We start from the raw sequence: 16,544 nt of genomic DNA, 5'->3' as shown, positions 1-16,544 counted from the left end.
CGGAGCCGTTGTCCTCCATGCGGGAACGAACGACATCAGGCTGCGGCAGACGGAGGTTCTGAAGAAGGACTACAGGAGCCTGATCGAAACGGTACGCAGCACAGCGCCTGAGGCAACGATCATCGTGTCTGGACCGCTTCCCACGTACCGACTAGGACAAGAAAGGTTCAGTAGACTATTTGCTCTAAATGAATGGTTAATGTCATGGTGTAATGAACAGAAACTGCTCTTTGTAAATAATTGGAATCTGTTCTGGGAGCGACCTAGGCTCTTCCGTCCTGATGGCCTGCACCCCAGCAGAATCGGAGCGGCTGTTCTGTCGGACAACATCTCCAAGACGTTGCACACCATCTGACTAGTAAGTCAAAGTCCAATTCACAGTCTTTGCTGTCCCAACTTAATTGATATAAGTAGTGTAGAACATTATATAGAAACTGTGTCTATTCCTCGTCTAGTGAGGCCAAACAATAAATCTAGTGTAGGATCTAGGAAAAATCTTATTGTAATTAAACCAGAAAATCTAAATATCAGTGAACAAAAACAATTTCTAAAACTAGGTCTTCTAAACATTAGATCGCTCACACCTAAGGCGGTTATTGTAAATGAAATGGTCACAGATAATAGCTTCGATGTACTTTGCCTTACTGAAACCTGGCTTAAACCAAATGAGTATTTCGGTCTAAATGAGTCTACTCCGCCAGGATACTGTTATAAGCATGAGCCCCGTCTGATCGGTCGTGGCGGCGGTGTTGCAACAATCTATAGAGATATTCTTAATGTTACTCAGAAAACAGGTCACAGGTTTAATTCGTTTGAAGTACTTGTGCTAAATGTTACGCTCTTAGATGTAAGAAAGAAATCCCTATTATCTCTAGCCTTGGCTACTGTATATAGACCGCCAGGGCCCTACACTGATTTCCTAAAAGAGTTTGCAGACTTTCTCTCAGATCTATTGGTCAATGCTGATAAAGCAATAATTGTTGGAGATTTTAACATACACGTAGATAACACAAATGATGCGTTAGGGGCTGCGTTTACAGATTTATTAAACTCCTTTGGGGTCAAGCAAAACGTCAGTGGTCCCACTCATCGTCTAAATCATACACTAGATTTAATTATATCATACGGAACCAATCCAACCGATATAGATATTATACCGCAAAGTGACGATCTCACTGATCATCACATGGTAACTTGTATAATACGTACTGCTGAAATTTGTCATGTTGCGCCGCGTTATAGACCAGGCAGAACAATCCTTCCAATCACTATAGATAGATTCTCAAATAGCTTACCTGATCTATCTCAGCTGCTTAGTGAACCCAAACAAACAGATGAACTAGAGGAAATGACCAGCAGTTTGAGCACCATTTTCTCTAGTACATTAGATATTGTTGCACCAATTAGATTAAAAAAGGTTAGAGAGAAAACTAAAGCACCATGGTACAATAGTACTACACATGCTATCAAGAGAGAAACTCGTAACTTAGAGCGTAAATGGAAACAAACTAATTTAGAGGTCTTTAGAATCGTGTGGAAAGACAGTGTGTCACGTTATAAAAAGGCTCTAAAAGCAGCCAGGGCTGAGCATCTCCGCAAACTAATAGAAAATAACCAAAATAATCCAAGGTTTTTATTTAACACCGTGGCTAGACTAACAAATAAACAGACATCACCCGAGCAAATTATTCCGTTACAGTATAGTTGTAATGATTTTATGAATTACTTCAATGATAAAATAGAAAGCATCCGAAATACAATTGTAAATGTACAATCCTCTATGGTGTCTTGTGATTCAGCCTCAATTATCGCCCCTCAAGAACAACTACACCGCTTTACAACTATAGGACAGGAAGAGCTAAATAAACTTATCATTGCATCTAAACCAACAACATGTTTATTAGATCCAATACCCACTAAACTACTGAAAGAAGTGTTACCTGTAGTGGAAGAGCCTCTTCTTAATATTATTAACTCGTCTTTATCTTTAGGTCATGTTCCAAAAATATTCAAGCTGGCAGTTATAAAACCTCTTATTAAGAAACCGCAATTAGATCAAAATAACTTAGCAAATTACAGACCCATTTCAAATCTTCCATTTATGTCTAAAATACTAGAAAAAATTGTGTCCGCTCAATTGTGCTCTTTCTTGCAAGAAAATGAGATATATGAAAAATTTCAGTCAGGATTCAGACCGCATCATAGCACAGAAACTGCGCTAGTTAAAATTACAAATGATTTACTTTTAGCTTCTGACCAAGGCTGTATCTCAATACTAGTTCTACTCGATCTTAGCGCTGCGTTCGACACTATAGATCACAAAATACTCTTGGATCGACTACAAAACTACACTGGTGTTCAGGGACAGGCATTAAGCTGGTTCAGATCGTACTTATCGGACCGTTACCATTTTGTTTGTTTAAATGGGGAAAAATGGAAGATAACGTCAGTAAACTATGGAGTGCCGCAAGGATCGGTGTTAGGCCCTCTGCTATTCTCAATATATATGCTGCCACTTGGTAATATTATAAGAAAACATGGAATTAATTTCCAATGCTATGCTGATGACACTCAATTATATATTTCATCACGACCAGATGAAAACACTAACTCATCAAAATTGACAGAATGTCTTAAAGATATAAAATGCTGGATGACGTGTAATTTCCTGCTATTAAATCCAGATAAAACGGAGGTATTACTTATTGGTCCAAAAAACTACCCACAAAATCTCTTACAATACAACTTTAATTTAGAAGGATGTCCTGTTACCTTATCGACTACAGTAAAAGACCTGGGTGTTACACTAGACCGCAACTTGTCTTTCGAAAATCATATTTCATATGTTACAAGAACTGCCTTTTTCCACCTTAGAAACATTGCTAAATTACGTAACATGCTATCTGTTTCCGATGCAGAAAAGTTAGTTCATGCATTCATGACCTCGAGACTAGATTACTGCAATGCCTTATTAGCTGGTTGTCCTGCATCCTCAATAAACAAGCTACAGTTAGTGCAAAATGCAGCCGCTAGAGTTCTTACTAGGTCAAGAAAATATGATCATATAACACCGATTTTATCATCTCTGCACTGGTTACCTATTAAGTTCCGTATCAATTACAAAGTACTACTACTGACCTATAAAGCCCTAAATGGTTTAGCTCCTGTGTATTTAATGGACCTTCTATCGCCCTACTATCCATCGCGTTCGTTAAGATCACTAAATTCGAGGCTTCTGGTCATTCCTAGGATATCTAAGTCCACTAAAGGAGGGAGGGCGTTCTCACATTTAGCTCCTAAACTCTGGAATAGCCTTCCTGATACTGTTCGTGGCTCAGACTCGCTATCCCAGTTCAAAACTAGATTAAAGACGCATCTCTTTAGCCAAGCATTCACATAATGCTTACCTTCTATTGTTGAATCAGATGGAATGCATTAATATTATGAACAGCAGCTACGCTAATTATTTCCCATCTGCTTTTCTGCTGTTATCTCGGGACGCTAGTCCCGAGGTAAATAGCGTTCGTCAGCTCCAGTTTGTATCCAGACTCTCACGGAGACTTCAGATGCCCCAACACCTGCGATGAGACGACTCGACGCCTGTGAAGAGACGACTCAACGCCGGCGATATGTTTTGCCCTAAATTAGTACATGATGACTAACTAACTATATTCTTCTATGTACATTTCTGAAATGCACTTTCTGTAAAGCTGCTTTGAAACAATATGTATTGTGAAAAGCGCTATACAAATAAATTTGAATTGAATTGAATTGAATTGAATAAAACGCTGGTATCCTAGATCGCGCAGGAGGGGGTTTCATTCATGTTAGTGGCACCTATTGTCCCCGACAGGAAAATACCCTGCTGCGCGATCTAGGACAGTAGGCGCGCCGTCAATTATGTCACATTGGAATTGCGCCAAAATATAACGATATTCGAATAAGCAATTTTATGATCGAATTTCGAACGCAGTTTGACTATTCGAAGATCGCGACTCATCCCTAATTGTCATGTATTGATGGTGTGCTAAGCTAACAAGCTAGCTAGCCCTAAGATGCACCTGCCACCTAGCTGTTATTTTTATGAACAATTTGAAATAGGAATGCTTACTGAAATGTGTATTTTTTCAAAAAGGGCATTTGATACAGTTTCAAATGTGAAGTGAGAACTTTGATAAAAGAAATTAGGGATTGAAACAGCATGAAGTCGTTAGTAATTATAATGAAAACAAAATAAAATTATATTTAGAGCCATAACCAGGCCGGAGAGGTGTGAATGTGTGACTGAGACTGAATGGGGCTCGTTTGCACCACAAAACAATAGAGACAATAGACTGAATGGATGCTTAGAAGATGACAATAAACATCAGTTTGCATTTTAGAGTCTAATCAAAATATAGTCATAGACATGATCTTGAAAAACATTAAACTAAATACAGAGTTTTAGACTTATCATCTTCATATTTTAAATATATCATGGTCAGACATGTGGCTTTAGCTTTAGATTGATACAATGCCAACTTCAATTTTATTTTCATGAAGATATTTCATAAATTGTGTGTGTTTACTGGGCAGGCTTGAACGAAAGGACCAGGGCGTGCTTGCTCGGACTCAAGCTTTTGGGGAGCTTTAAGGAGTATGTGGAGGGGGTACTCATCTGCAACCATTCCCCATTCACTATTTGCGAGAGTGGGGAGGAGATCAAAGTCCCAGCCACTGCCACCAGCCCAGCGACAGCTTCACCAGGCTTCCTCTTATAGATTTCTAGATTGATACAATGCCAACTTCAATTTTATTTTCATGAAGATATTTCATAAATTGTGTGTTTACTGGGCAGGCTTGAACGAAAGGACCAGGGCGTGCCTGCTCGGACTCAAGCTTTTGGGGAGCTTTAAGGAGTATGTGGAGGGGGTACTCATCTGCAACCATTCCCCATTCACTATTTGCGAGAGCGGGGAGGAGATCAAAGTCCCAGCCACTGCCACCAGCCCAGCGACAGCTTCACCAGGCTTCCTCTTCTAGATTTCTAGATTGATACAATGCCAACTTCAATTTTATTTTCATGAAGATATTTCATAAATTGTGTGTGTTTACTGGGCAGGCTTGAACGAAAGGACCAGGGCGTGCCTGCTCGGACTCAAGCTTTTGGGGAGCTTTAAGGAGTATGTGGAGGGGGTACTCATCTGCAACCATTCCCCATTCACTATTTGCGAGAGCGGGGAGGAGATCAAAGTCCCAGCCACTGCCACCAGCCCAGCGACAGCTTCACCAGGCTTCCTCTTCTCTCTGGCTCTGCCTTGGTCAGTCGTCGCTCTGCCTGCGCCACGGACTTCCGAGCCATCAGCTGTGCTTCTTCCCTCCACTCCTTTGTCTCAGTTGGGCTCTGCTTTCCCTCCAGCTCCGCCTTGGTCCTCGATCACTCAGTCTTCACCTCAGTCCTTCGGTACCCTAGCTCCACCTCAGAGGCTTGTCGCTGCAGCTCCGTCCTGCCCTCCAGGACCTTTGTCATCACACAGTCCCAATAGTCCCTTGGCTCCACCTGAATCTCCACTCCAGCCGGCTTCATCTCGTCCTGGTGTCCCCCTGGTTTCTCCTGCTAAAGCTCCACCATGGGCTATACCCTCCCTCGACTCTGTCGTGGGCCTGCATCCTGGCCTTCCTGCTGGGGGTTCCTGCCTGGCTTCTTCCACAGCCTTTTCCACCCTGGCCCTACCCATCCTGTTACCTACCCTTTGCAAAGATTTAAAAGTGAGTAGGAGAATTTTGTATTTAATACGATAAGCCACTGGAAGCCAGTGGAGTTCAAACAGAATTGGGGTGAAATGAGCAGAACGCTTGGTATGGGTAAGTATTCTAGTAGCAGAGTTTTGAATATATGGTAATCTGGAAATGGAGCTTGCAGGTAAACCACTGAAAAGGGCATTGCTGTAATCAAGAAGTGATGAGACAAATGCATGGATGACAGTTTCAGCATATTTGACAGTGATGAAGCTGGGGAATTCGACGCAGGTGAAAGAACGCAGATTTTGTGATAGAGTTAATCTGAGCCTGAAAAGAGAGAGAGGAGTCGAAAATAACTCCTAGATTTTTAACAGTACTTGATGGTTTGATGTGAATACCAACATTCTCACAGGTGAAATCAGTAGAAATATTGCTAGTGAGTGACAGAGTTCCAATAAAAATGATCTCAGTTTTGTCCATGTTGAGTTTCAGAAAATTTCAATTAGGCCAATCTTTTATTTCATGCACACAGGCAGAGATTTTGTTGGTTTGGGCAGATAGAGCAGGTGTACAGATAGAGTATAACTGGATGTCATCAGAGTAAAAGTGATAATTAAAGCCATGATGGTGCAGGATCTGACCCAGAGGTAATATGTAAATTATGAATAATAATGGCCCGAGAACAGAACCCTGGGGGACATCTTGCTTCAGGGGGACAGTAGGTGATAGAAAATCCTGTACTGAAATGTAGAATTGTCGGTCAGAGACATTGGAAGAAAACCAAGTAAGAGCAGCACCAGAAATACCCAAATCCAAGAGGTGTGAATAAGTAATTCATGAGAGAAGGTATCGAAGGCAGAGCTGAGGTAGAGTAGTAGAAGTATAGAAAGAGAACCAGAGTCACCTGAAAGTAGTAGTTCATTCACTACTTTTGTAAATAAAAGACTGCTACTTTTATTTCATCCTGCTTCAACCAAACAGTGACAAGTGTAAATTATTCAATGTATTATTCTCCCTTGATTCTGGAAATCAATTCTCCCTTGACGATGGAAAATGCGACAATTGGAGTGAAGAAGAGACTGTTAAATTCTTACCTTTATAGTTCGAAAAGTTCACTCAGAAAAAAACTTGATATTACAGTCAACAATGTGTAATTTGAGGATGCACAATTCTAGAGCCTTTATGTAAACAGGTCACGTGCTGTGTTTGTCCAGTCAGTAACAGTGACACCGCAAATATCAAAATAAGGAGTCTAACCCGGGGTTTAGGAATGTGCAGTGTGAAACGGCAGTTTAGGAATACCCAGGATTAACTGTTAACCCCGGGTATAGTATGATTAGTGTGAAACGTGAATAAATATAACCCAGGATTCCTTTTACCCAGGGTTTAGAATGACCCATGTGAACTATTTCAAGTATGAAAAGCCATATATACTATTAAACACATTTAAAATATTTTTAGTGTAATGCAATAAAACAATGGCTTGAAGCGTTCAAGTTTTTCTCAATGAAGTAGTTTGTTCTTCAAAGTAATTATTCAAATAAATAGTCAGGAAGAAATACACTTAGAGCAGTGAGTGATTTTCTCTTTTTGGTCAATATTGTTGTTTGATTAATATTCTCACCATAATAGACAGCAGCAGGTCTATTATGCTGCATTTACACAGTGCACAAGGTTTTGACATAAATCTGTTTTTTTTTTTAATACCGCATGTTTACACTCACTGAAGACAAACCAAGTGTGTTTACACCAATACCTTTTGCCAAGACGAGAAATTACCCAAGAAGTAGATCTGAATGTTTACAAGTGCATTACCGTGATGCGTAGCCATTATTCTCAGAGCACACATGCAAATTCGCATGTGAGCGCTTGACTGAAGCTGTCAGTCACGTTTCAAATTGAGTTGGCACTTGTACTACTGATACCAAAGACTTTAGATAAACAAAGACGGTATTACTATGAATGGGTGAAAGTGCAATAAGCCTTTTAAATAAATGAGCCAATCGCTAATTAACCTATGGCTAAGCCACGCCCCCTCCACTCACTTGGACAAACAGTCAACATTCGGTGACAGGCGCTATGACAGCTGTCACAGTAGGAGGCATTTCACAGGAGGCAATTGATGATTTTTGGAGACAGAAAGATTATATATCATCTCGAAGTCACCAAAAGGGCCTTAACTATGCATTGGAGGGTTATATTAATAGTTATTGTTGAGAAGGTCGATGAAAAGCTTCAGCTCCAGGCGAAAATGTACAGGTCACAGTGTAAACGTGATAAACCGCATCTCGTTGCCATCACCATCTCAGACAACAAGATAGAGGATCAGCATTGTTCATGCACTGCAGTATTTACATGAATCATTCAGCACAACATTGCTAACATTTGTTATCTCGGTTATTTACAGATACGTTAATGAAGCTAAGTGACATGATGTACAACACAGCTAGAAGCTAACGTTAACATTTTCTAATGTTAGGCTAACGTTAGCCTAACGTTACGTTAGAGATGTTAAAGATAACGTTCAAATACGTTGTTGACTTAGAACAGATGTAGACATCCTTGTTTAATTCTTGTTTAATTTATCCACGTTTAGTTGGGTGTTGTGGTCTACCGCATAACTTAATCCAGAGCAGAAAGTTATCTCGGTTGAGATGTGGCTTGGGAAAGGGTAAAAAAATACACACCGTCGCCCAGCCTCTCGGGATACCTAGTATCGGAGTTGTATGTACCCCATGCACACCGTTTGACCATTTTAAACTTGAAATGACAAGAAAAAACATATAGAAACGAATGAAAACTGACTAACTGCAATGCATTTCAATGGACGTGGAAGCAGAGAATGTCCGAGTGTATTGGGTTAGCTATGCGCACTGTGATTGGCTCATCGTGTTTGGGGGCATGGCTTAGCCATAGGTCAATCGGTAAAGTCATTGCGTCACTGCCGCTGCCATTAGAAGCTTTGGTTGGTATAGAAATAGTCAATGTTCTGAGACACACGCTTAGGACTGCAAATGCGCATTAGGCCGGTCCAGCTTGAAAAATGCAGTTTTTTGACAGTTGATGGCAGATTTCATTGGAATTTCAAATATGAAATTTAATTGTATGCTTGGTGAACAGCTTTGGATAGATTGATGTTTCAGAGGGACTTTGCTGAATCAGTTACTGGCATGTTCCCTTTCTATATACTGTGAACATTTTAAATAAATTTTAGTGCTTCAACATTAGTAACACTTCATTAACTTAATTAACACTATTAACAGTAATCAACACTTATTTCAGTTAGCTGCGAAGACAGCATTTCTCATTTTCTTTTTCTGTCATATTTACTGTATATTTTATTTTATTTAAGCTTTATTTCAATTAACAAAAATGCTTTTAATGGTTTTAGGTCTAGTTAGGGATAATAACCCTGCTTTTTAACTGTAAATTTAAGATCAGTCTGCAAAACCTTAAATTTTGCCATGGTAAAGTTTTGGCAACCACAGCTTTTTACAGTAAATTAGTTTTTACAGTGTGGGAAATGTCATATTTACCAGCTGCTGGCCTCGCGGTCCCCATCCTGCATACTGCAGGTGAGCATTTCGCACTTCTGGAGGGTTCAGGATCCACGTTTCCCTGTGAAAGAGAAGCAAAGACATTACTAATCAACTAGTTGGTGGTGGGATAACAAGTGGGCTAGTTGACCATCCTGACCCAGACAAACTGACAGGCAATCAGTCAAACATTCATGTCTTCAGAGGGCTAACAGAGAACACTTCCTCTATGTGGTGCAGTGGAGCGTGTGCCAACAGATATTGATTTCATCGCAGTGTACTACACAGCCCAACACAACAGCGCGGCGAATAAAGCACCACGAGGGAATTCCTGTGGCAGGAAATCTAACAGTGATAGTATATCCCAGTGCGCTGTTAAATCCGGCTGGAGCAGCGGCCCAGCGCTGTGTCAGCATCTGTTCCATCTGACAGAGCTCATAAATATAGATGCTTTATTCTGCTGCTTGTTATAAAGGCACTGTGCAACGCAGGCCCAAAAATTACAGGTGACACGAGTTGTATGTCTCTGTGCTAATCACAGGACAGATGTGTTGGTATGACCACATGGTAGCAGTATGGAAAGATTCAGTCCTCTGAGTGGCTTTGACACATGAATTGAGCAGCAAAACGCTGCATCGATGTTTTCCTCGGTTGTATAATGACAAATGGATTCTGTAAACTAATGCGACTGTTATATGAGCTCAGCAACTTACGGAGTTTCCAGGCTGCAAATGATGTAGTCCGCAGTGAAGGAGTGCTCGTAAACCTGAGAGTTTGAACAACACAAAGACAAACAGAGAGAAATTAAATTGTTGGAGAACAGCACTTACTTGCACTAAAAGCGCCAACAAAGCTCTAGTAGCAATAACATTTGAGAGGCTATGCATTAGTGATTTACCACAGTTAAAGGGTGATTTTAGCCAAAACGTAAAGAGGGTAGACTTTCTTTGCCATAGTAATATCACAGTAACACGCTCCTCGAATGCCCAAACAGCTATGGTGAATGTAAATGACACTAATGTTTGATAAATAATACAATTCGTGAGCTTATGGTTAATGAGGCTGACTGGTAACCCAAAGGTTGCTGGTTCGATTCCAGTACCAGCAGGAAATGACTGAGGTGCCTTTGAGCAACGTACTTAACCCCAATTCGCTCTCCGGGTGCCACAGCATAATGGCTGCCCACTGCTCTGAGTGTGTCATGCTTTGCAGTGTGTATGTTCACTGCTCACTACTCCTAATGTGTATGCACATACTTGGCCTTCACATGTTACTTTCAATTGATATCTGTTAAAATTATATATATATATATATATGTGTGTGTACCTTGAAAAATATTAAAAATGTGATTTTTAATTTTTACATTATATTATAAAATAAAATAATTCCATTAAGCATGCTTTAATTTAAACGATTGTCGAAAATCATATAAATATTCTTCAAAACCATATACAAACCAAAAAAGGCAAAGGCTAGAGATTTCAATTATTTTTTAAGCTTTAAAATAACTCTACAACAAAATGAATAAGATGTTTCCCGAACTTAATGTGCAACAAAGAATCCTCTCTGTTTTAACTTGAGTATTGTGGTTTGGTGCAGGATTATGGAGGAATGGTTCCTTTGACATTTGATAACACCTTTGACCACTAAATAACTCTTCCACAAAACAACACATTATCCTCTCTGTAGGCTGAAACATCTTGGTGCAGTAATACTATAATTCGACTGATGTGTGGTCACAATCAGATTTCAGAGGCAGAACTATTTAATTTAATAAAACGCTAATCCACGATTGTTAAAGAAGGCAGGAGCGCTGTTGTTTCCCTCTGAGGACAGTGTCAACATCTGTCTGTGAGCCAGAGGGCTGACCGTAGCATATGCTCACCGCTGACATGAGCTTGACACGTGTGCTGTAGCAGAGCTGTTAATACTGTCAAAGATTAACATTCAACACCTGTACTCGCCATCAGCCTCTGTCTTACAGATGCTGAGAGATGGAGAGCTGCTTTGTGAAGGGCACTCAGCACCATGACAGAGTTTGAGAATGAGGGGCGTTATGAATGTGTGTGTGTGTGTGTGTGTGTGTGTGTGTCTGCGTAGGCAATGACAGCTGGGGGACGAGGTTGTCATCCATCAAGGTGATGTTGAGACAGGCACTGAATAACAAACTAGAGGCAGCGCTCACGCTCTTTCCTTTGGCTCACTCTTTCTGTCGTGTGTGTGTGAAGTGCTCTGGTGTCACTGTCCCAGTGCTATGACACCTTCTCCTCCGTCTCTTCAGCTCTGTAACAACAGCTGCCCTGATCAAACTAACTCATCACCTGCTGCTCAGACCTTCAGTGTTTGTGCTTTTAACATTTGTTTTCACACTAAAGCTTTAGGTGCAAAACCAAGTCTGCATAAAATAAGTCGGGGGTGTGTTTCCCGTACAACGACGTAACTCGATGCTTCACTACCATAGTATGATGCATTGTTGAAGAAATCAACTAGCTAGTCACGACTGTTTCCCGAAACCATATTGTCGCAAAGTGGTCGTGTTGGTTTATGACGTCACGCACGTGGTGGAGTAATAACTTATTTTAATGAAACTGTTTGAGATTAGCCTGGGAAAACCCAGACAACTTCCGGCAAATTTAGATTTGCTCTGAAAAGTTAGTCTGGCAAAGAGCTCATTCAAGCCCATTTCCAATCCGTCGAAATCGAGGCACCGATCAGAAACGTTGGGGCGGGCTTTACACGATGACGACAGCGCTGGGATTTTGAAGCAGATTTTGTAGCCTACATTACAAAGATGGATGCCGCCGTCGGACATCACTCGTTCCAATCAGCTATCGCGTCTGTTTTAAGCGATTTGAACGTTTCCTTTTTGTTAAAAACCGAGCAAAGAACAACACTCTGAGATGTTTCTCGCCGCTCTGCATACGCCATCTCCTTCATCGCTCTGATTGGTTTTAGGTCTATCTGCGACGTCCGTTGGTGACGCCCCTCTGGAAATGATTTGTCTATGACACTTTGCCAGACCATAACTCAGTTACAACTGAGAATGGTCTGGTTTTAATGGTCTTCGATTTGAGATCGAATTAATGCAAGATGTTTTGATATAAATTACAGACATGGCATCTGAGGAATATTTCTAATTTTTCTCAGTTATTTCGCTTTATTTACAGATTCAATCATAGGCTCGTTCTTACACAGAGCACGTTCGCACATGTGCAGTCTTCAAAAAACGGTGCTTTAAATCTCTTGACAAACTCAAGGACGTAAATTACATTTGTATGTATTCTAAATAAAAGACACAGGTTGTACTGAAAATCAGCTTGCTTATTTGGCTCAAGATAAGGATTTATTGAGTCCACGTCATGCAATCTAGAAACTCTGCTTCTAACCACAGGTCGAGAGCTGTCGTTCCAAACACACAACTTTGCGATGCTTTTTGCGAATGTTCATTGGAACGATGGTTTCGGGAAACATCGACTCGTTGAACTATGCTGATAACGACGGAACTTGCGACCATAGTTGGCTAGCGATGCTTTCGGAAATCGCATCCCTGGGTAGTTGTGGAAGATGTTCAGGTGTGCAGCAAGGCAAGGAATCTTCTGTGTGCTCTGGCTGAACAAACACCTTCAAACTACCATTGTGATGACGTAACAACATGGGTGTGGCTCCGAGACTCCGCCTTCTTTGACATGAAAATCCTCACCGGTTCATTTCTTCTCTTTTGACCGTCAAGGTCAGACGAGTAAAAACATGAACTGGAGAACAGCTTTATAGTAGAAATTGACACTGTTTTTTCATGTTTAATACTTTAATGCTGTTTGCTTTTAGAAAATCTATTGTATATTGTGCTACATACATACATGTGACGTGACTTTACTGGAGTACTGAATTGCAGAGTTGGTGCAAACATATACACATCGCTATGATCAGATGCTTTCTTAACTGCTGTTTTCTCATTGTTGTAATTTTTGTTGTGTGTTTATTTTGTTATTGAAAGGAGAGCATGTAACACATAATTACATATTCATCTAAACATCACTCTCTGCAGTGTGAGCAGCATTGGACGTTGGTTAACAGTATTTTACTGGTCATGTTACGAATTCACCCCTAATAATAAGAACGAAAAATAACTTCGCCTCGAGTATATCGGGGCCTTTAGCTTGAACATTGTGGTTTGGAACAGGGTTATTGTCCAACACTGAAACTAAAACCTAAACTATTCATTTAAAATATTTTAAATTAAACTGAAAAATAAGAGTTACACAAAATAAATGGCAGGATCAATCCTGTCTTTTCAGGATTGACTGAAAAGACATTCAGTAACATCTTTGACATGGATAATGTACAGGATGTGTGTGGAAAATGTATGTGTGGTGAGACTCTTGTGGAGAAATCCAGTTGGGCAAACACACAAAACAACATATCATCAAAGTCTATGGAAGCACACAGCAGAACACATTTTTAAAGGAAAGTGTAAATTCAGTTAAACTGCATATGGTTACTATGAAAACGTCTCGGTTACTGATGTAACCCTCGTTCCCCCGAAGGAGGGAACGGGAGACGTGACGTCGACGTGACGACGTTAGGGGATCGCCTTGAGAGACCAATCTACTTCGAGAGTATTAAAACGAGCCAATGCACATTGGCATGCGATAATTGCATCAGCTGCTCTGCTTGCAGCGCGAGCATATAACGAGCAGCAGGTGTGTCGCATATTGTTTTACGCTGAGGAGCCGAGACGTGTTCGGCCGTACAGCGACGGTCAGCAACTGTGGCGGCGGGATGTCACGTCTCCCGTTCCCTCCTTCGGGGAACGAGGGTTACATCAGTAACCGAGACGTTCCCCTTCAGTCGCTCACGTTCGACGTGACGACGTTAGGGGATCCCATGGAAAACGCCACGGTTGCTGCCACATCCAGCGCCCTACGCAAGACTCTCAGACCCCCAACTGGCTGGGGCGGAAGACCTGCGTAGAGGGAGTTAGAACTGCTGTTCCATTATAACCCACACAGTGGAACTCTTGGATAACACTGGGAAAGCGTGCTCCTCCAGGGGAGAGGGACGCTGCGGAGCCACATCCTGCCCGAAGGGAGGTACCATGTGGAGAATACACATATGGACTGGCAGAAGGGGCAGTGCAACATATGGAATGTCACTGGGGTGGCTCCAGCCTGAGAAGGGGGAGACAACACCAGGCAGTGACGGCAGAGCGGGCTCTGCCAGGGGAAAGACACGGGCTCACCGCAGGGAGCTGGTCGTGGAAGAATACGCATATGGGATCGCAGCAGGGATCACCACATATGGAACCCAGTCTAGCACAAGTTACACAGCATACGAGCACTAGACCTGGCGTCGGACGCTCCGCAACGTCTGACTGCCGAAGGGATGCGGAGGAACTCTACAGGGTTCGCCTGATGGGGAACTCGACTGGAGCAGAAAGCGCACGTATCCGCTCCATGTGGAGGGGAGTGGCGCAGCAAGCCGACACAAGAGCGGAAACTTCGGTGTTACCGGCTGGTTGAGGCGAGCACACAGGAAGAAACCGGCTCAACACGTAGGCTATAAAACCTAGCGAACGTGTTAGGTGTCGCCCAGCCCGCAGCTCTACAGATATCTGTCAGCGAGGCGCCGTGTGCCAGCGCCCAAGAAGAAGCGACACTCCTAGTGGAGTGGGCTCTCAACCCGGGCGGGCAAGGCACGCCTTGGGCTTCGTAAGCCAAGGCGATGGCATCCACTATCCAGTGGGCCATCCTCTGCTTGGAGACAGCCTTTCCCTTCTGCTGGCCTCCGTAACAGACGAAGAGCTGATCTGAGGTCCTGAGGCTTTGCGTTCTGTCCACGTACAAGCGCAGAGCGCAGACGGGACAGAGAAAAGCCAGGGCTGGGTCTGCCTCCTCCGAAGGCAGCGCTTGCAGGTTCACCACCTGGTCCCGGAAGGGAGTGGTAGGAACCTTGGGCACGTATCCGGGCCGGGGTCTCAGGATCACGTGAGAGTTATCGGGCCGAATTCCAGGCACGATTCGTCGACCGAAAATGCATGCAGGTCCCCTACCCTCTTGATAGAGGCCAACGCAACCAGGAGAACTGTCTTACAGGACAAGATTTTTAACTCAGCTGATTGCAGAGGCTCAAAGGGTGGTCTCTGAAGTGCCGAAAGGACCAGAGACAAATCCCAGGAGGGTATAGAGAGTGGGCGAGGAGGATTCAGTCTCCTCGCTCCCCTCAGGAACCTGACGACCAGGTCGTGCTTCCCCAAAGACTTACCATCAACAGCGTCGTGATGTGCGGCAATAGCGGCAACATACACTTTAAGGGTGGAGGGAGACAGCCTTCGCTCCAACCCATCTTGCAGGAAGGAAAGCACGGCTCTGATCGAGCAAGATCGGGGGTTCTCCTCGTGAGAATAACACCAATCAACGAATAGGTTCCACTTCAATGCATAGAGGCGCCTCGTAGAGGGGGCTCTAGCGGAAGTGATGGTGTCAGCTACCGCTGGGGGTAGGTCACCTAGAACCTCCGCGTCCCGTCCAGGGACCAGACATGGAGCTTCCAGAGGTCTGGACGCGGGTGCCACAGGGTGCCCATTCTCTGAGAGAGCAGGTCCTCTCTCAGAGGGATGGGCCAGGGAGGGGCTGTCGTGAGGAGCACTAGTTCCGGGAACCAGGTCCGGTTGGGCCAATACGGCGCAACTAACAAGACCTGCTCCTCGTCCTCCCTGACTTTGCACAAGGTCTGTGCCAGAAGGCCCACTGGGGGAAACGCATACTTGCGAAGACCCCGGGGCCAGCTGTCTGCCAGAGCATCCGTGCCGAGGGTCCCCTCGGTCAGGGAATAGAACAACTGGCAGTGAGACGTGTCCGGGGCGGCAAACAGATCTATCTGTGCGGTCCCGAAGCGCCTGAAAATCAGCTGGACCACCTGGGGATGGAGTCGCCATTCTCCCGGTAGCACCTGCTGCCGTGAGAGCTCGTCGGCTGCACGGTTGAGCAGGCCCGGAATGTAAACGGCACGAAGCGACCTCAGATGCTTCTGACTCCAAAGGAGGAGATGGCGGGCGAGTTGTGACATGCGGCGGAAGCGTAGACCACCCTGACGGTTGATGTACGCAACGGTCGCAGTGTTGTCCGTACGGACCAGTACATGCTTGCCTGTAACGACGTTTTGAAGCGTCCCAGCGCAAGATGTACTGCTAACAACTCGAGGCAGTTGATGTGCCAATGCAGTTGAGGCCCCGTCCACAGACCTGAAGCTGCATGCCCGTTGTAAGTGGCCCCCCAGCCGGTGATAGAG

At 43.4% G+C, this 16,544-nt stretch overlaps 1 protein-coding gene across 4 annotated transcripts in view; it reads right to left on the bottom strand.

Moving 5' to 3' along the window:
• Positions 1 to 16,544, bottom strand: part of dpp6a (dipeptidyl-peptidase 6a) — a 480,936-nt gene that overhangs the window by 86,539 nt on the left and 377,853 nt on the right. For all 4 annotated transcript variants that reach the window (XM_056249831.1, XM_056249832.1, XM_056249829.1 and 1 more), the window contains 2 exons: positions 9,971 to 10,023; positions 9,258 to 9,339 (listed from right to left, as the gene is read on the bottom strand). In XM_056249831.1, coding sequence (XP_056105806.1) covers positions 9,258 to 9,339; positions 9,971 to 10,023 — 135 coding nt within the window. The remainder of the gene's footprint in view (positions 1 to 9,257; positions 9,340 to 9,970; positions 10,024 to 16,544) is intronic.

The sequence above is a fragment of the Rhinichthys klamathensis genome, unplaced genomic scaffold, assembly GCF_029890125.1.
Source record: "Rhinichthys klamathensis goyatoka isolate OS25496 unplaced genomic scaffold, OSU_Roscu_1.1 h1tg000064l_1, whole genome shotgun sequence".
NCBI lineage: Eukaryota > Metazoa > Chordata > Actinopteri > Cypriniformes > Leuciscidae > Rhinichthys > Rhinichthys klamathensis.
This window is presented reverse-complemented; position numbering and strand designations above follow the sequence as displayed.